This window comes from Agelaius phoeniceus, chromosome 6 (assembly GCF_051311805.1).
Source record: "Agelaius phoeniceus isolate bAgePho1 chromosome 6, bAgePho1.hap1, whole genome shotgun sequence".
In the NCBI taxonomy this organism is placed as follows: domain Eukaryota; kingdom Metazoa; phylum Chordata; class Aves; order Passeriformes; family Icteridae; genus Agelaius; species Agelaius phoeniceus.
In genome coordinates this window covers 54,083,046-54,100,747 of record NC_135270.1, presented here as the reverse complement: position 1 = coordinate 54,100,747, position 17,702 = coordinate 54,083,046, and the positions used below count along the sequence as shown (strand labels likewise).

At 45.3% G+C, this 17,702-nt stretch overlaps 1 protein-coding gene and 1 non-coding gene across 3 annotated transcripts; both read right to left on the bottom strand.

Annotated features, from left to right (window-relative positions):
• Positions 1–6,102: 6,102 nt before the first annotated feature.
• Positions 6,103–13,704, bottom strand: EIF5 (eukaryotic translation initiation factor 5). Of its 2 annotated transcripts, XM_054635886.2 has the most exons (12): positions 13,559–13,704; positions 13,199–13,391; positions 10,908–11,187; positions 10,567–10,648; positions 10,188–10,360; positions 9,771–9,882; positions 8,954–9,093; positions 8,290–8,448; positions 7,927–8,088; positions 7,509–7,673; positions 7,154–7,288; positions 6,103–6,501 (listed from the first exon to the last, which is right to left on the bottom strand). In XM_054635886.2, the coding sequence occupies exons 3-12, from the start codon at positions 10,977–10,979 to the stop codon at positions 6,409–6,411; spliced, it is 1,293 nt and encodes a 430-aa protein (XP_054491861.1). In that variant the 5' UTR covers positions 10,980–11,187; positions 13,199–13,391; positions 13,559–13,704; the 3' UTR covers positions 6,103–6,408. The 2 variants fall into 2 exon arrangements, with proteins under 2 accessions (XP_054491861.1, XP_054491862.1); XM_054635887.2 differs by lacking the exons at positions 13,199–13,391; positions 13,559–13,704 and adding an exon at positions 11,710–11,887.
• LOC129122300 (small nucleolar RNA SNORA28) lies at positions 9,295–9,418 on the bottom strand. The gene has a single exon (XR_008534569.1). It is a non-coding gene; the product is annotated as a small nucleolar RNA SNORA28 (small nucleolar RNA).
• Positions 13,705–17,702: the final 3,998 nt, after the last annotated feature.

The following is a 17,702-nucleotide window of genomic DNA, read 5'->3' as shown; positions in this document are numbered from 1 at the left end:
AAAAGACTGTAAAAATAAAAAGAAGAAACTGCAGCAGTCAGTGCCTTGCGTTAGTGAAGCTCCGCAGCTCCTCAGCGCACATCCCTGAACGCCCCCAGAAAGGCTCTCACAACAGACAGGTACCTGCTCTCCCACTTTTCCTCCCACCAGGAACACTCAGTTCCCCTTCAGTGATTCAGATAAAACCACCCCCTTACCCAGGAAAAGCCTTTTGGTGTTATAAACAGGAAGGCCTCAGTGATCACCTCTCAATCCTCACCACCCACACACCACAGCCACCTTCACTTCTGGCTTCCCTCTCGGTGACCCGGACCAGGATGCAGCCAGCCATGCCTGTGCTGCTGAGCCTGGCTGCCCTGAGTCTCTCCCCCAGCCCACACGCTCCTGTCCTCTCCCAGGAACAGGTCTGGAGCAGATGTTTCACCCAGGCACACAAACCTGGCCATGCAAAACTGAGAGCACCCCCAGGTCCCCACAGGTGAGGAGGAGGTTCACAGAGGCTGGTTACCCACTGCACAGCTCTGGGGACTCCAGGAACACATCTTGCTTCCTACAGCATTTTTTCCCCAAGTCAATGCATTGCTCCTGTCTTCTGGTATCAGGATTGACCAGGAGCTGGTTAGGAGGACTCATCACCCCTCCATCTCCTTGATTTTTAGTCAGCATGAGGAGTGCACAGTTGATTATTTCTCTCCATATGTTACTGCTTTTTATGGTGGGGTTTTTTCATCCCTGGACTCACCTTCAGCAAGCTGTGCTACTTTGATGAAACTTTGGCTCCTTCATTGACTGCAAGGTGAAGGTGTTGTTCTTCAGTGACCTCTGTTGGGTAGGCTCCAGCCTGCTTTCCTCACAGAGAGGTTTTCCCCTCCCTGTTTCTGTACTGCTCCACCTAAGCAGGGGTTTTGATCTTTGGAGGTGGTGTGTTCCTGACAGCAGCCTGAGTGGCTGCAGCTACCACATCATTCATCTTGTATAAACTGTTTCTTGGGATTTTGATGAAGTCAACCAACAGTCAAGGGTTTTTTTTTTTAATTTTCCTTAAAATTTCCCCTTCTGCATTCTCGATCTTTTATAGGCATCTTTCAGCAGAATAAATCAAAACTACAATCTAGCCAATCCTGTTCATGGAGAAGGCAAACTCTTGTATTAAATGTCAGCTGATAAATAAGAATTTAAAAGATATTGTTTAAATCTCATTACTTCCACACAAAACAGTGTTTTTCTGTCATTGGAGCTGTGCTCCTCTTTGCAATTTTGCCTGTGTTTGCCCACCATCCACAACCACCCCAACTTCCACAGCATGTCCAGCTGGAACCACCAGCTCCTCTGGCTTGTGATACAGAATGTGAGCACAGGCTGGAGGAACAAAGGAGGCAGGAGATGGAAGCTTTTAAATCCAGTTTTCCCAACCCCAGAGACCACCTTTACTCTTTTCATTTAGTATTTTACTTCTTTATTTAGTATTTCACTTCTTTACTTAGTCTTTTCCTATGTGAACTACTCTGTTCACAATTTGTATACCTGTGACTTTGTCTGTAAGAGTGATAATTGATTAATAAATAATTTATTAACAACTCCCTAACAAGACAGGGATAGGATTCTCCTAGGGAAGTATACTTTCCTCATGTTTCTTTTAAAGATGTCAGATGTCTACCTTAATTGCACAGAATCAAAGCCAAACTCCATTGACGTCAATGCAGTTACTTGGGTTTTATTAATATCAGATAAATATAAAAAACAGTATCAAGCACAAATTCACAGAGAATAATAAAGCACCCACACAAACCTCCAGTTGAGTTGTTCCTGGTGCTGATACTTCCCTCATTTGGAATGTATGGCTGTAGTGCCTATGACTCTGTGCTCAGAGCACTCCTTTGAATTGTCTCTTTTCCCCTTGAGAAAATAATGGGCAGAAAATGCCTCTAACACCAGAGTAATGGGGTGAGAGCAGCACCAGAAAATCCACTCCAGACTCAGAAAATATCAAGGACCTGGGAGCAGGAGTAGGCTCTGCAACCCCTTTCCCCTCCTTGCAGGGCAAATGTGGAGCAGCTGAGTAACCTTGGAGCTGAGTGACATGGAAGGAATGGTGGGAGAAAGTCCTGAGAGAAAACACCTGGGGCCAAGGCACCTTGGCACTTGGGCAGGGCCCTTGTAAAGCCTGGTCACCCCCATGGGCAGGGCTGTGCCAGCCCTCAGCCTTGCTGGTCCCAGCCCTGACTCACTGCCCCGGCTGCCTGGCTTCACTCCAAACCTGTCCTGTTACAGCTGATGCCATCTCATCCACAGGACAACCAGGATTGGTAATTTAGCCACAACAAATTAGTTTAAAGAGCCCCAACTATTGAGCAAGCAATGACTTGGAAGCACATACAAGTAGAAAAACTGATGTGCAGAAAAGATGGTTTAGCACTCATTTGGTTTCCCTGACACAAATAACAACAGGAAGAAGAGTTCCCCCTGTTTGAGTGAATCTGTTTCTTAGGTTCCTAACCCAAACTATCAAGATGCTTTTTGATTTTGCTCTGAAAAAAATGGAGGAGTTTTAGAATTTTACTGAATAAAAGCAGCATCACCTGGGCACTGGGGCCATGCCCTTGATGGATGTCAGCTGCAGTAGCTCTAAGGGAGCTGTGGAGATACCCTGGTGCTGGTCTGCACGAGGGAAGGAAGGGACATCCTGGGAAAGCTGCTTGCCAGTGGCTCCAGAACATCTCCTCAGCAATTCCAGGTCCAGAGACAGATTCTGACACCTCTGTGGCAGCAAGATGATCACTTACAAAATGAAAACACCAGCAGCCTATCAAGCATGTAACCTTAAGCTGGAATGTAACCACGTAGTGTTCCACAGATAAGGCTTAAAAGAGCATTGTTTTATTGTTTTCAAGTTTGTTTTTATTTTTTTTTTTTTTTTTTTTTTTTCCCTTTGAGGTTTTTTTTTGTCTTTACTTCTGGGTTTTCTGTTCCAGAACTTCATGGTTCCTCGGTGTTACCGAACGCCAAGGAGTCAATCCTCAGTAACAGGCCTCTGAGGCTCTTTGGGACTAATTAGTTTGAGGAGAAAATAGCTGCCAGAGTTTGGCAAGACTAACTGGGGGTCAGCTACTTTTGTTCCCTCTCTCCTTGCCATGTCCAGTCCCTGCTTTCTCTGGAGCCCAGAGGTCCTGTGATCTTTATTACAACTTCATAGCAGCTCTTAGATGAAAGGACACTTCATTACAGATCACTACATTAAATACTTTTATTTATTTGAAAAGGAGGTGCCTCTCCTTTTCAAACAGCAAGGTTCAGAACTTTCACAATTGGAAGACACCCATATGCTAAGCATTATTTATTATCAACTTTTTAAACTCTGTGGTACATCTGGACAGCAACAAATCAACCAAGCTGTTTGACTTGGGTGGAGATCAGGATCTTTCCACAACCTCCTACCCCAAGGAACAGGGCAGATCTTAGTGAGGAGGAACAACAGCCTTGTAATGATGCCTCACACAAGTGGCCCGGCAGAGGTGACCTCTGGGGGAGCACCACATCACAGGTACTCTGGCAAGGGAAGCCACTACCACAGCAAGGTAAAACAAAAGCACTGAGCACATTGCTCTGCCTACTGCAATCCCTTCAAATCACTTTTCCCATCTTTACTCCTCACCTCACTACAAGCCCAAGCTGTGCACACTCAAGAGCAAAGAGCACATTTTTATCTAACATATGTACAACCAGATCCAACTGAGGTGCTAATGACAGCTCATAGGTTTTAACAGATAAAAGTAAAACCAGGCAATTTTATGTGCTCAACAACAGTCAGGATTTCAAACCCTGGTTGAAGCTGCTGAGCCCCAAGCAGAGCTGGCAGCTCAGCATCTCCTTGTCACCCTTGCTGGAGAAGAGAAACCACTGCCAGAGGCTGCCAAACTGCAGCAAAGCTCCCAATCTCAGGCTCCTGCAAGCAGATGAGGGTTTGAAAAGCTGAGGCTGATGGACCTGCCACAAGCCCCTGCAGCTGCCCAAGGGCAGTGCTCACACTGGGGTTTTCAGCAGAGACACGGTACAGCCCCAAGTGAGGGGAATCACCCAATGGGGTTTCCTTCCTGGGTGCCAGAAGTTTAACTTTGAAGCCTGGAGCAGGTTTTATCTGAACTCCCAGTTGCCTTTTGAAGATGTACTTGTTATTTTTAATCAGATAGCAGAGGCAATACATTCAAAGACTCATGAAACTTTTAAGTCAGACTTCCTTCCCTAAAGAAATAGTCACACAACCAACACAATTTTTATGAGCTAGTGGAATCATTGGTTAATGATCTGAGACAGAAACAGCAACATGAATGTGAAAATGGGGTCAAAAGTGTAACTCAGCACCAGGAATTTCACCGTGGCAGCCTCAGCACTTCTAGAAGCCTCCACCATGACTGAATTAGGGTAGCACTTTGTGATACACTCTGATCCACCTGTGGGTAACTACAGACAAGAACACCTCTCTGCCCTGCATACCCCCACACCTTGTTTTACACCAAATCTACCGTCCTATAGCTTTGGTATGGCATCATCACTTCACTGACCCTATGAAACACTTTTTTGGGTAATTTATTTCTTAGTTTTCCTGAAGGAAGGAACAGGTACGTCTTGCTAATCTTTATCTCCTGGGGGAAAAACCACACTCAAGATTATCCCTATTGGTGGCAGCCTGCAATTGCCACCAAGTCTGCTCTGGAATGGGACTGACCACCCCTGAAATGGCACTTCACTGGTGTCACCAGTCAGAGCAGCCAACACTACAAAGAACCTACTTCAGGCAGAAACCTGAGTGTTACATGAGAGTAACACTTATCCGGGTGTGCTCACAACAGTAAAAGGAGGCATGTGCCTGCACCAGGACGAACAGATGTCTTCCTGAGAGGGTACACAGGGATCAGTAATCAATCTTCCAGGTTCCCAAACATGCATGAAAATGGGTATTTTGGAAATACAAACCTGGTTTAAACCCAATGGGGAACAGGTTTTTTTTCAGAAAAAAGAAGCCAGGAATGAACCTGTCTCTAAATTAAAAATGGTGGGTTTGTATTACAGCAATAAAAACCCACATAAAAGGGCACTTTGAAATGCTCCATGGCTTTACCCCATTGTTCTAGTGCTGTTTGCCACAGCTGCCAGTGCCCATGCTGACTCACTGCCAGGGCCACATGCAACACAAGACACTGCAGAACAGAACTGCAGCTCAAGGCACCCCTGCTGCAATTACCCAAACACAATCTTTACTTTTGTCCAATTCATAGTTCTGCCAGAACAACCTGAGTAGAAAAAGCAGCTCACTGTGCACAGCAGCCTTGATCTCTCTAAACTTCTCATACTGAATCCAACAAAAAAACCCAAAACCCAAACCCACTTGATTTTCCTGGCAGGCAGCTGTGAAGGGCAACAAAACCCCCATCCTTATTAACTCGTGCCTGGCCAAAACCTGTCACACAGCATGTCATACCAGGTTCCTGATTTTGATGGACCAGGTTTAGTTTTATCCTGCTTCTAAAGGAATCTGATTCCTCAACATTGGTATTTAAGACACTCACTTCCAGAGATAAGCAGGTGAACTTTGGGTCCCTCAGCACTCAGGGTGGCAGATCTCCTCCTCTGCCCCTTCCCTCCCCAAATGAGGCTGGAGCTGGACACTGCTTGGCCTGTGCACAGATGAACCCACGGCAATGCCAGCTCCTGAGGGGCAGCCCACACCAACCGCAGCAGTACCAGCTCCTGCTGCTTTAATCCTGGATTTGGAGCTGTTGAAAACCACAGGAAAGGAAAAAACCCAAGCCAAAACCCAACTCATGTATGATTACAACTAAAGTTTGTTTAAAAAAACCAAGCCTCCAAAGATCAGAATACAGACACAGCTGTCTTGCTTTAAGAACCTGGCAGCTGCACATTGTTGATTATCCAACACCTGCTTCTTGCGCAGGTTTCAAATCTCCGCTGTTAAGTGGAGTCTAGGGTTAAGGTGGTTTTTTTTTGTGTCGTTAAAGAGATTGTCACTGTGTGATCAGCTTCACAAATTTCATTGAGATGTGTCAATACTTACTTGAAATAGCAATAAGGGGGTTGAATCACAAATGAAGATTGACCAAAACCAAATCCTTTATTTCCACAACTGTATAAATGTGCTCCAAGTATGTGTCCAACACAAGTTAGAAAAACAAAATAGAACATGCCAGTTGCAAACTAGATCAGTTCACCGACGTGCTGACTCCTTGTATTAGGCTTAGTTACACAAGACCAGTCACAGTAAAAAGATACATTTTAGAGTACAAAGTAGCAGGATGTTAAGCCATTTCAGCTTGTGCACATACAAGTCACACTTCTGGCAGAAAACGCAGAGAAGTTTGCATTATATTATGCTGGAAGCTATGTTGCATCACTTTAAATGGCATCGATATCGATATCATCATCTTTATTGTTTGCAGGCTTCACAGTTTCAACTTTAGGTACACTGGCAGTTGTGGAGTACACCACCTGTGGAGACAAGACACTTCTGTTAATTACAGCACCTACCACTATTCAGCACTGGAGTAATTCCAACACCCGAGCACCCAACCACCCTCCTGACCATGGCCATGAACCCCTGCTTTGTAAGGCAGAGCTGTGCATGTACATCTGGAAGAAGCAGCATGTCCTACTCAGGAGCAGAATAATACAATGCTGGGAGGAGAACAACCAACCAATCCCTGTGTAAAAACACTTCCAGCCACAGCCAGCTGGAGTGTAACCAACAGATTTTACCTAGGCCTAAACTGTGAGGAAGACTGTGGTCAGTTATTCTTCCATCAGCTTATCTAACAAACACATCCCCACTAACTCATCTACAACATGAGACACAATGCTTGGTACCTCCTGTCAACCTTGCACTACATGAGCTGCTACTCTCACTGTAGAATGGTAAAATCTTGGGCTACACCCAGGTGCAACTGCATTACAGTGATCTGATGTAGACATCTGACAACAACTAACAACACTTAAAGCATTGTAAATGGAGTGTTCCTCCTGTTCCTGCACAGTAATACCCCAAGTAATCCATTTCAGAGTGCATCAGGACAAGGTTACAAGACTTAGGCACGCAGGAACAGTGCAGCCTTGGAGCTGCTGACAGTAAAGGAGCCTTTCCTACCTCTATGTTTTCATCTTCATCCTCTTCTTCATTACCGGAAGATTCTTCTTCAGCTTCCTTTAGCCATTTAATAAATGGTTCTGCTTTGACACGGATTTCTTTGGCAAGCTCCTTTGAAACATATTTCTTTGAGGCCTGAAAGACAGATACTTTGTGTGAACACTGAAGGAGTTTACACCAGACTGTATCCAAACACTGCCTAAACTGGAACTCTAATTTCACCCACTGCCTTCCACAGCCCATTTTTGTGAAGGAGGCTTCTTGCTGCACAAGCTACAGCAGAATGGGGAAGCCAGATGCAATAGGCTGCCTTCAGGTGTTTAACTGCTGCAGTACATTACAAACTGCCCTTTACCTTTTCTGCCCAGCCAAGGATGACTTCTTCTTCCAGAAGATCTGCATCATACATTTCCTTCAAAATATGTGGTATTTTTGAAATAAGCTGAGACTGATGCATAGCTACCACACACTCGAAGCCATGGAGAAGGTACCTCTGAGCTTTCTTGTTGTTGTGGCAGAACTAGAATTGTGATAAAAGCAAAAGTGATTGAATGAGCTTTTTTACCCTCTCTCCAGACTGAACAGAGAGCAGAAGCAGCTTTATGAGATTGCAAAATTTACAATAATTCATACTATCCCTTCCCAGCAGCTCCCCCTAGCTAAGGGGAAGTTTAAAAATAAAACACTACAAAAAGTCCTTCCCCACAGTACCAAGCAACTGCTACAAAAAACTCTGAACAGCTGTCACCATGAGTGCAGAAGAGATGGCTTACACGAAGGAAGTGACGTCTGTATTTCCTGATTTGTTCACGAATCTTTTCATCAAAAAGGACTTCAGTGAGAACAAGTGGGCCCATGGCCTTTACATCCAGTCTCTCTGCTTCTGCTACAATGTCTTTGTCAGAAGTATCGATGACACCTTCTTCCTTCTTTTTCTAGAGGGAAACGGGTACAGAGAGAAACTTTTTAATGCCACTTGAGGTCTGCTTTAAGGCTCCTTGCAATCCTCCCTTCCCACTGCTGACAGAGCCAGTACTTTGCAAAAGCTTGAGCAAGTTGCTTTTAGTTTCCTTACAAACATTGTGTACAATTCCAGCTGAGTGATTACATCAAGCCAACAACCAGAGGATAGTTACCTTTACAAAATCAAATAGTAAGTTGACTCTCTCTTCTATAGTTCTTTCCAGATCTTCACTAAGTGTGAGGTTCTTCGCATGGTCACTGATTTCATCCATTCTACGCCTCTGGGCTTCTTCTGTTGTGTCCTCACCCCAGTCATCATCATCCTCCTCCTCCTACAACACAAAACCAAAACAAGAGATCCACACAACATTACTGCAGGCTTAGTATTACGTGAGGATAGAAATGATATGGACTCAATCGCATCATAACACTGAAGAAATGTTTATAGTACAATTTGCAAGTCAAAGATCATGGAGAAAGTGCAAAAATAGGAACTAAGTAATGGAAGCTAAAGCTAATTCTGTAGTCATCTGTAGGGCTAACTGAACTGCAGTTCAACCATTCTACCCAGTACACAGGAGACAATCCAGGTTCCTGAAAAGCACAGATAAAGGACAGGGAGCTTTCACTTAGCAAGGAGCACAAATGCTGGTACTGATGAGCTGATAAAGCTGCTATAGAGGAAAATCAGGGACCCTTCTATTCCAGCACTAAGTTCTGGATACAGTAAGACTTTCAGGTGCAATGTTGACCAGCAAGGAATGCCAGTGACTTCAGAGGTTTAAATCTGAGCAACACACCACACACCCTTATTTCCCCACTTTCCCTTCTACTTACCACAACCTGTGGAGGAGTAATCTCCTCTGGTGGTGGGGGTGGAAGTGTCTCATTGCTGGACACAGAACCATTCTCTTTGTCCTTGCCTTTTCTGTTCTTCTTCTCCTTTTCTTTCTTTCCTGTACCAGTGTCACCACTTTCTGCAAGTGAATTTTAATGTTTTGTTCTATGAACTAGAGCAAACTATAAAGTCCCTGCACCTCTGCCAAATCCCCAATTGGGTTTGGATGCTTTCATTAGCTGCAACTTATGGGTAGTACCCATCCCCAAACACACTCAGGGAAGATGTACATTTGGTGGGGAAACCCCCAGCTGCAGTCAATGTCTTGCTTGTCACCAAAATTGTCCAAGTCTATATAACAGGTGACCTCACAAAGCAGAGACCCCTGGAATAGGTTAGACTTTTCTATTCTAGCAAGCTTAAATTGCAGCAGGCAACTAGATGCTTACTACAGAGTGTTGCTTGCACAGATTACAGTTTGTGTTTACTACAGTTTTTACTTCCTACTCTCACATTTCATGCTGACCTAAAGGAACAACTGCCATGAGCTACTCTAACTACCTTCCTTCCTTTTAAGTTTTGTCCTGCAGAGGCAAATTCCAGCTTTTAACAAATAGCTCTACTTGGGAAGGACACATTGTAAGGAGAAAAGACATTACCAGCACAGCTCCTTAATCCTGATCCCCAAACACACTCTAGGAGTATGCTGGTGCCTCTTCACATTTCAATTAGATGTGAGCTATTTATTTTCCTACTTCCAGAACACCACTAATACAGAAGTTCTCTTTATCCCCAGAAGTAAGGAAAGGCACTTACCAGGTGGGTTTTTGAGAATGAACGTGCAGAGTTTATGGTTTGTGTCAAGCATGCCTCGATAGCCACAGGCTTTGCAAGAGTTACCTATAGTTTGTTTCTTAGGATTGACATGCTGCAAAGAGAACAACCATAAGTTAATTTACTACTTACAAAACAACTGCATTAAAGCCCAGTGTTCACGTTTTAAGCCAGAGGTTTAAATACTTTGTATCACCTTCTAAAGACAAAGTTTAGAAGTAGGAATTTATCCCACAAGTTATGAACTGTTAAGAGATGTAAAACCTTCCCAAAGGGTGCAAGAACGTGTACTTGATTTTCTGTTCATAGATACTGAAGTCTTTTAACTTTGCACCACTTTCACAAATGTCTAACACAGTGTTTCCATAGTGTTACTCTTAATGCAGACAGAGCACTCACCAGATCAGTTTCAGGATTCTCACACTCAGGACAGAGAACAAATTTTTTAATGAATCCATCCAACATGTCTTGCAGCTTATTCGCCTCATGAGATCCATTGACAATGTAACGGTCATTCTTAACATCAAACTGGGTCTGTGCTCCCAGCTCACAACCAAAAAATTTGGTAGGATCTGTAAAGTAAGAATTATAGTCACTACCACATTCATATCTTTGTTGTGATTCTTAAATTTCTGTCCATTATTTAATCCTGAGATAATCACAGTTTTTCCTTACAAATCTTTAAAGAGCAGTATTAATGCTTTACTAGCCAATCAACACTACCACTTCAAACAGAAAAGCATTACAAAATGCTGTGTCATTCCACAACGCTACTTACACGTTGGAGGCCGATTAAGCGCCTTTGCAACGTCAACCATGTTGACTATAACCGTCTTTATTCCATTTCCTTTGCCCTCCACCTAAAGAAAACAAATAATATTTTAAGGTTAAATGCTTGCAACAGCCAAACCCAGTGTGCATTTCCCACTTAACTACAGCAGAATTCTGCTCAGAAGTGCATCTCCTTCTAAGACCTAATGTGCACTTAGTGTGGACTGAAGGAGCAGACTCCCTCCCTGCTCTGAGTGGCCAAGCATCACCATGACCTCTCTTTCCCCTCCTGGGAGAACCAGTTATGGGAGAACACTCCCTGCTCCCAGCTGCTGCTTAGGAAGTTACCTTGGCAATCAGACGGGGCATTTTGTAGCGATAGAACTGATCTGAAACACTGCGGTTGACGTTGACAGACATTTTGCCTTATTAGTAGCTTTATCAATAAGATGAAGAGATCTTTGATTGCAGTTTTTTGGTATCTTCTGTCTGGAGAAGACGGGATGACATAAACGACTGCAAGAGTTCTCGGTCTCTGACATGAAAAAATTTTCGCCACCGAGGCTGTAAGGTTCTTGCTTGTACGCTATGTTTCCCCAATACAGGTACCAGTGGCTGCGCAACAGCTCTGCAAGCGTTAACACACAAAAAAATGGAAGTTTAGCTCAATGTACATCAATCCACTCTTGCTACAAAGCTATATAAGGGATGAAATCTAGGCTGAGAAAAAGGGAAAAGTACATTTGTTATGCTATGGCTTTCTTCAACCTATGGAACTGAAATCCATCCCTGGCTTGTACTGCTAAGAACTTGAACTGCACCAAAGCTTTCCACCCTCTCTTACCACCCTAAAACCACTGAACACCCTACAACTAGTTTTTAAACAGTTGGCTCCAGCAGTAGTTCTGGGATCACTAAGGAAGGGCACACTCCTCGATTTATCATGCAGACCAGTGACTTGCATCATAAGGGTCACATGGTATGGTTGCAGGCTGAAGGGCACAGGAAATCAGGAGAAAGATTTGGAAATCCATTTCAAATTCCACATCATAGCATCAACCTGTCACAAACCAAAGTCTGCCAAAATGTTGTGAAATATAAGACAAAGTAGCAGCAATCTGTAGCCCAACATAGCTTCTACATGGCTTACCAGTTTTTGAATCGGAGTGGAAAAGAGTTGAAAATTATGTAATTCTCCCTCTCAATTATGGATTCTCATAGCAGCTTCTGTTGAGTTCTGACTTAACAATAAGCCTGAGAAAGTCTGACAGAAGTTGCTTCACTGTAGAAAGCCTAGCAATGCAGAGGTACAGAGCAGTGCGGCAGCTTTTCCAGTTGATTTTTTTCTTGCGGGAAAGGGAGGAGGGGGAGGAAGGGGAAGGAGGATGAATCCTATTATTAAAGTTACCTTGAGTAGTATTTACATATTTAAATTAACACGTGCCTCTATAATCAGATCTAGGAGTACTTAAGCCACAATTGGTTGACTACACAGGCAACCCTGACTACACAGAGCGTGGCTATTCTGACACGTCATCATGTTGTTATCGTTAATGACAGAAGCGTTGACACATTAAAAAAGCCTTCTAAGTATTTATGTGGAAGAGCATGCCTATGGTGCAACACGATCCGAGCTCCTCTGGTCAGGTTTACAACTTCTTTACATAATAAGAACATAGATCTCTACGTGCCTTGTGTTCTACTTTAACCCTGATACAATTTTACCCTTCCTCAGCAAAACTACACCGCGAACTCCGTTTAAAACACACAATCTCCTTCCCCAGGATGTCTGAAAAGAACCACCGCGTAACCTGACCACGTGTTTGCAGAAACGCTGAGGAGGCAGCTCTCTCGGCGACCGAGTTCCCAGAAGGAGCGTACCGCTTTTCCCTCCTTCCAGAGTGCAGCACTTAGTCTGCTGCAGGCTGAAGCTCCCTCTCCTGGTCCCTACGACACCTCATCCCAAGCACCACCCCCCCATATGCCGTACACGGAGGAAAGAGCGGGAAGGCACACCGACTCCCTGCCGCACAGCGCCGCGTCCCCGCCCCGCTCGCGGTGACTCAGAAATGCAGCAATTAAAGCACTGAGTCAGCGCCGGGAGCCACGGGGGAGTCACCGCCGGCCGCGCATGCGCCACGCCACGTTCGGGGGAGCTCCGCCGCCCCCCCCAGCCCGGGCCGCCCCCCAGCGTCCCCCGGGGCCGCCCCTCGGGAGCGCGGCCGAGCGCCCCCCCCCGCGGCCGGTGGGAACTGCGCCACCGCCCCCCCCCCGGCACAGCGCGGGAGGCGCGGCCCCGCCGCCGCCATCTTGTCTCGTCGCATGGCGGCGGCGAAATGAATATAAGTAAATAATTAAAAAATAAAAGGAAAGATTCGGCCCCCCAGAGAACAAACTACAGCCTCGCAACTGAAGGTCCGCTGCTTTTAGAGTTGAATTTTGCTGGGCGTTTTTATGTTGTTTGTTCCCCCACCCCGCATTGCTTCTCTTTCCCCCTCCCGTCAGTCCCGGACGCTTCGTTACACAAAACCTCCGCAAATATCCACCGCTCACCGACCGCCTGAGGCCCCAGCCCAGCGCAAACCGCCCGCCCGCCCGTCCCCCCGCCTCCAACGCCCTAGCCCTCTATTAGCACTTACCGTTTTCGTCCAATAAAGACATAAACCCAACGCTGCTCGCCCCGGGCTGCGACGAAGCCGATTGTGAGAGGAGAACAGGGCCGAGGGGGCGCTTATATCCAGACGGAGAGGGAGGCGGAGGCGGACGCCGCAGCCTCCGGGTCCCGGCGTCCTGGGGCGGGCGGTATCACCAGGGAGAGCGGTGCCGGGATATCTGCGGGCAAGACACAATCAGGAGCATCGTTAGCGGCGGCACCTGTGAGGGAGAGGGAAGAGGAGGGGGAAGAAGAGGGAAGGGGGGAGGGAGAGGCGGCGAGAGGCGCGCAGCTGAAGCAGGAGGGGCCGGCGGACGGGACCCGGCAATGGCTGCCCCGTACTCACCTCTAGAATGTTCTCGCTCCGACTGAACAACGCCAGAGCTGGGATCAATCAGCCAGCGGTGCGCCCCGCCCCCCGCCATCACCATTGGCTCACCGCTCGCCCCGCAGCGAAGCTATTGGCTGAAACCTCGCCGCTCCCCTCATCTATTGGTCAAAGCTGCTATCAATCAAGGCTTTACCTCCCTCCCCCGTGCCCTCCCCCCGCCAGTGCCCCAAAGGACATCGCGTCTACAGCGACCGAGTCTCGCGAGAGAGCGCGGGGCGGGGGGGCCGAGGCCGGGCCGGTGCGGCGGGGCTGGCGATGAGGGGCCGGCGGGGGCTGAGGGGGCTCCCAGCTTCCCCCGGCCCTTCCGTCCCGCCCGGTGTACCCAGACTCTGCCCCGAGACAGGCGAGCTACTCCCTGGAGGGCAGTGACCCAGTGTTTGACATCTCAGCAACTATGTTACAAGTAATAATACAAAGAATTTAAAGCAATTAAGTTGCTGAATAAGTTGTGTTTTTCCTGCACAGCCGGCTTTTGGGGTGTGGGGAAAAGAGCCTGTTATTTAACTCCGGTGTCATAAAGGCTCGGCGTCGGGTGGCTCTGGGTGCCCGGGCTGCCTTACAAAGGATGACACAAGTGTCATATGCAAGTGCTCTGTTCTTAGTGGAAAATGTTGCCAGCCCTATGGAGCTGAATTGGGACCCTGAATGAAATGCATATCTCGATTTATTTTCACGTAGAAAGCAGAAAACTTGCAACCTTTCTTCCCTGTGTCTTGTTCTTTCCCATCTTCTTCCATCTACACTCCTCCAGTATCACAGGAGTTATATATTTTGGGTATTTTAGAGTGTCAATAATGTTCAAGTGGCAAAGAATTTTTTCCTGATTTTGTGAATTGAGTTGGCAACCAGCTCTGTTACCCCTATAAACACTCCCCAGCAGAGCAATGCTCCTCAGTTCCTGTCACTGCCTTACTGAGTAATGTTGTAAAGCATCTTGATGGCTCTGTGGGAGTATAGAGGAAAAGAGAGGGAGCGACAATAAAACTAGTAGTGACATTAAATGATGTTATATACTCTAAATCTCTTCTTGCCTAAAGTTAGTTTTTATGTGTAGTTTTCCTGCCTGACTTTGATATCACATTAGTGTGGTCAAAGGAGATATCCCTCCTGTTGAACCTTGAAGTACATGTTGAACATTTTCGGTCTGATATGCAAAAGAACTACACTCAGGAAGGTGGCTGATAAATGATGTTTTCTTAGAAGTCAGGAAAGCAGGACTACTGCCACTTCCAGTAGCACACAGTGACAATAAAAAAGCTTGTTTCCTCAGCTGGAGCAACCAGAGAAAAATATGCACATCTTGGTGCTTTCCATCAAAACCCTCATTGTGGCAGCTGCCCTTGCTGCATGTCTCCTTTCAGTATGTGGAATAGCTGGTTGTTCTGTCCAGGACACTGTCCTGTAAAGCATCATGGAATGGTTTGGGTAGGAAGGGACCTTAAACATCATCTAGTTCTAACCCTTCACCATGGGCAAGGACACCTTCCACCAGATTATCCACATCCAACCTGGCCTTAGACACTTCCAGGGATGGAGGGTCCATCATGTAAGTTTGTCTTGGACTTCACTATCAGCATTTGAAAAAGGTAAAAATTCAGGATATGTTAAATGTCTCCTTGAGAAATGCATGGCAACACTTTCTGAAATGAGAGAGTGTGTTAGGGCAAAATAAGGAAGCATCTCCAAGGTATGTGAGGCTTGGCAGCTACCACAAGGGGAAAAAAGTCATAATAAAGTGTGAGGCAAGAAAAGCACAGCAGAAAATCCTTTGCTGTAAAACTATGTGGCACATATAACTTGCTAAATGCCTCCTGTCTGTGGCTTTAGCTCAGTGTTACAACACCTAGGGGGTTAATAAATTACAGGTGTTAAAGTATACTGTTGCCAACACCACTTAGTGAGCTGCTGGGAAAGAGACCCTGGATTTGGTAGTATTTGACATTATGAATAACTCTGAACCCTTACCCTTAATAGCAATTAAAGAAAGATAGTTTTAAAATATAGCATATAAATTGACAAAAGTTAAAGAGGTGCCTTTTAAGATGGTGTTTGTTCTGCAAAAAGCAGGTCTCATCCAGGTGAAGTCACATGACATTCTCCCAAATGATGCAAATCAGACTAAAATTGTGGATTATTGACTTCATGGTGCCTAGTTGTTGATTTTTTTCCTCAGTAGAAAATTCATTAACATTAAATGTTGGATTCCAAATATTTTTTTAACAAATCTTAATATTTACAGTTTGTTCATTTTAATATTTCATGGTATGGACAAGACAGAAAAATATTTTTATTTCTCCCACTTTTAAATGTCACAGTTTCATGAATCCTGAAGTTCATAGTTCACATTGCTTGTGTGACCTTCAAAATACAGACTGCTTGTGTACTTTGCATTTTATTGACAGAAACTATGCAGGTTTTATACGTAATTTTGTAGATATGACATTTTAAACTACATTAGTAAGTCAGGTTTTGCAAATGGTTTTATGTCTAAGAATAAGAAATTTTCCACAGTTGAATTTAGGGTGCATTTCCTTATCACAGAAATGTATTATTGTTGCTGAGTTCAGCCTTGAACAAACCGAGTTTGTTCCATGTTGCCTTAGCTGGTTTGTATTAGAAATAACCAAGAGTCAATGACTGTGACAATGCGGCAAAATCAAAACTCGATTGAAATTCTTAACATATTTACCATCTTCAAAATTAGGTTTGCTCTCTGAACAGTTACAATGTGTTCTTTTAATCCCTGATTGGCAGCTTGATGTCCTTCTGTGGTTTATTCAGCGGGTTTGTCCTCTCTCAGTGGTGCGGCTGGCTGCAAACATAACCCTAATTCAGGGCCCTCCTGGTGACCTTGGCCTTGAAGGATGTTTTGTTTCTGCTGTGTTTTCTCCCAGTGCCTGGGTCAGAGCTCTTATTTCCTCCAGTGCAGGCAGGAACATTAGCACCTGAGTAAGGGATTCCTCCTCCTTGTGCCATCCTCACGGCTTTGGCTGTAATTTCAGGAGATGGGAGGAAGGCCAGGCTTATCTGTAGTTATGTGGAATAGCAATAGCTTTTCTTCCTCCTATCTTGGCAATGTGTAAAGAAAGTTTAATTATTTACATATCAGGTTGGAATAGGTAACCTTTAGGGAAGGTGGGTCCGAAATCCATGGGGATTGACACTAGGCATTGATCAGTCACAAGGGCAGAGGTGAATTCTGGTTTTACTGTTCAGGAGCTCTAGAGTCATTTCTGTCCAGCACCTCACTGGCTGTCTTGGGGAGGTTCAGTTTGTGAAATGCTTTTCTTTCCATGCTCTGGAGCACCATCATTCCTGTTGGCTATTATTAGTAGCTCAGGAATTAGTAAACAGAGAAAAACAGGAGAGCACGAATGTGATGTTAGACACACATATAGCCATCATTTATGGTAGTTACTTCTGTTCCTTCAATAACTATGCAGAAATGCTAAAATCTCCCAGCTAGTGTTTGGGTCTGAGTGCTCTGAAAGGGCTCAGTGTCAGCTGACAGCATGGGCTCTGCCCCAGATCTGGTCCTGTCACCAGTGAGGTTCCCTGTACCCTCCCTCTTTCTTTTCCAGTGTATGTCTGCCTATACAAGGGAGTCACCACAGCAAGGAGAGGCAGACAGCCTCTCTGCAGAATACAAACCAGTGTTTGATAGCAGTGAAGTCCCTGCCTTGGAAATCTATCTTTTCCCTGTGTGCCTCAGCAGTCAGTGGAAATGCTGGTGATAGGAATCAGGGAAGCCAGGCTTTCTCAGTTTGTCTAGGTAGCAGCTTTGGCTATGGGCCTAACTGGCAACCACTACCATTATCCAGCAGTTGCATGCCTGGGGTTGGCAAATCTGCCTGCTACATTTATATGGTTGCTGAAAGAAGTGGATGTGGAAGATAAGGAGTCCCTGGGAATACAGCTTCCAGCTGAGAACCTGCTGTCAAAGCTACCTGCCTGTTCATAATGCCCTTTAGTAACCACTGCATTTACATTTCCCTGCTCCTTGTCATAGCCAAGCTTCAGACACCAAGATCTGCCTGTGTGTTAAGTTAAATCTCTCTTCCAGTATCGTTTTAGCAATCTGCACTTCTATTTTGTTAAA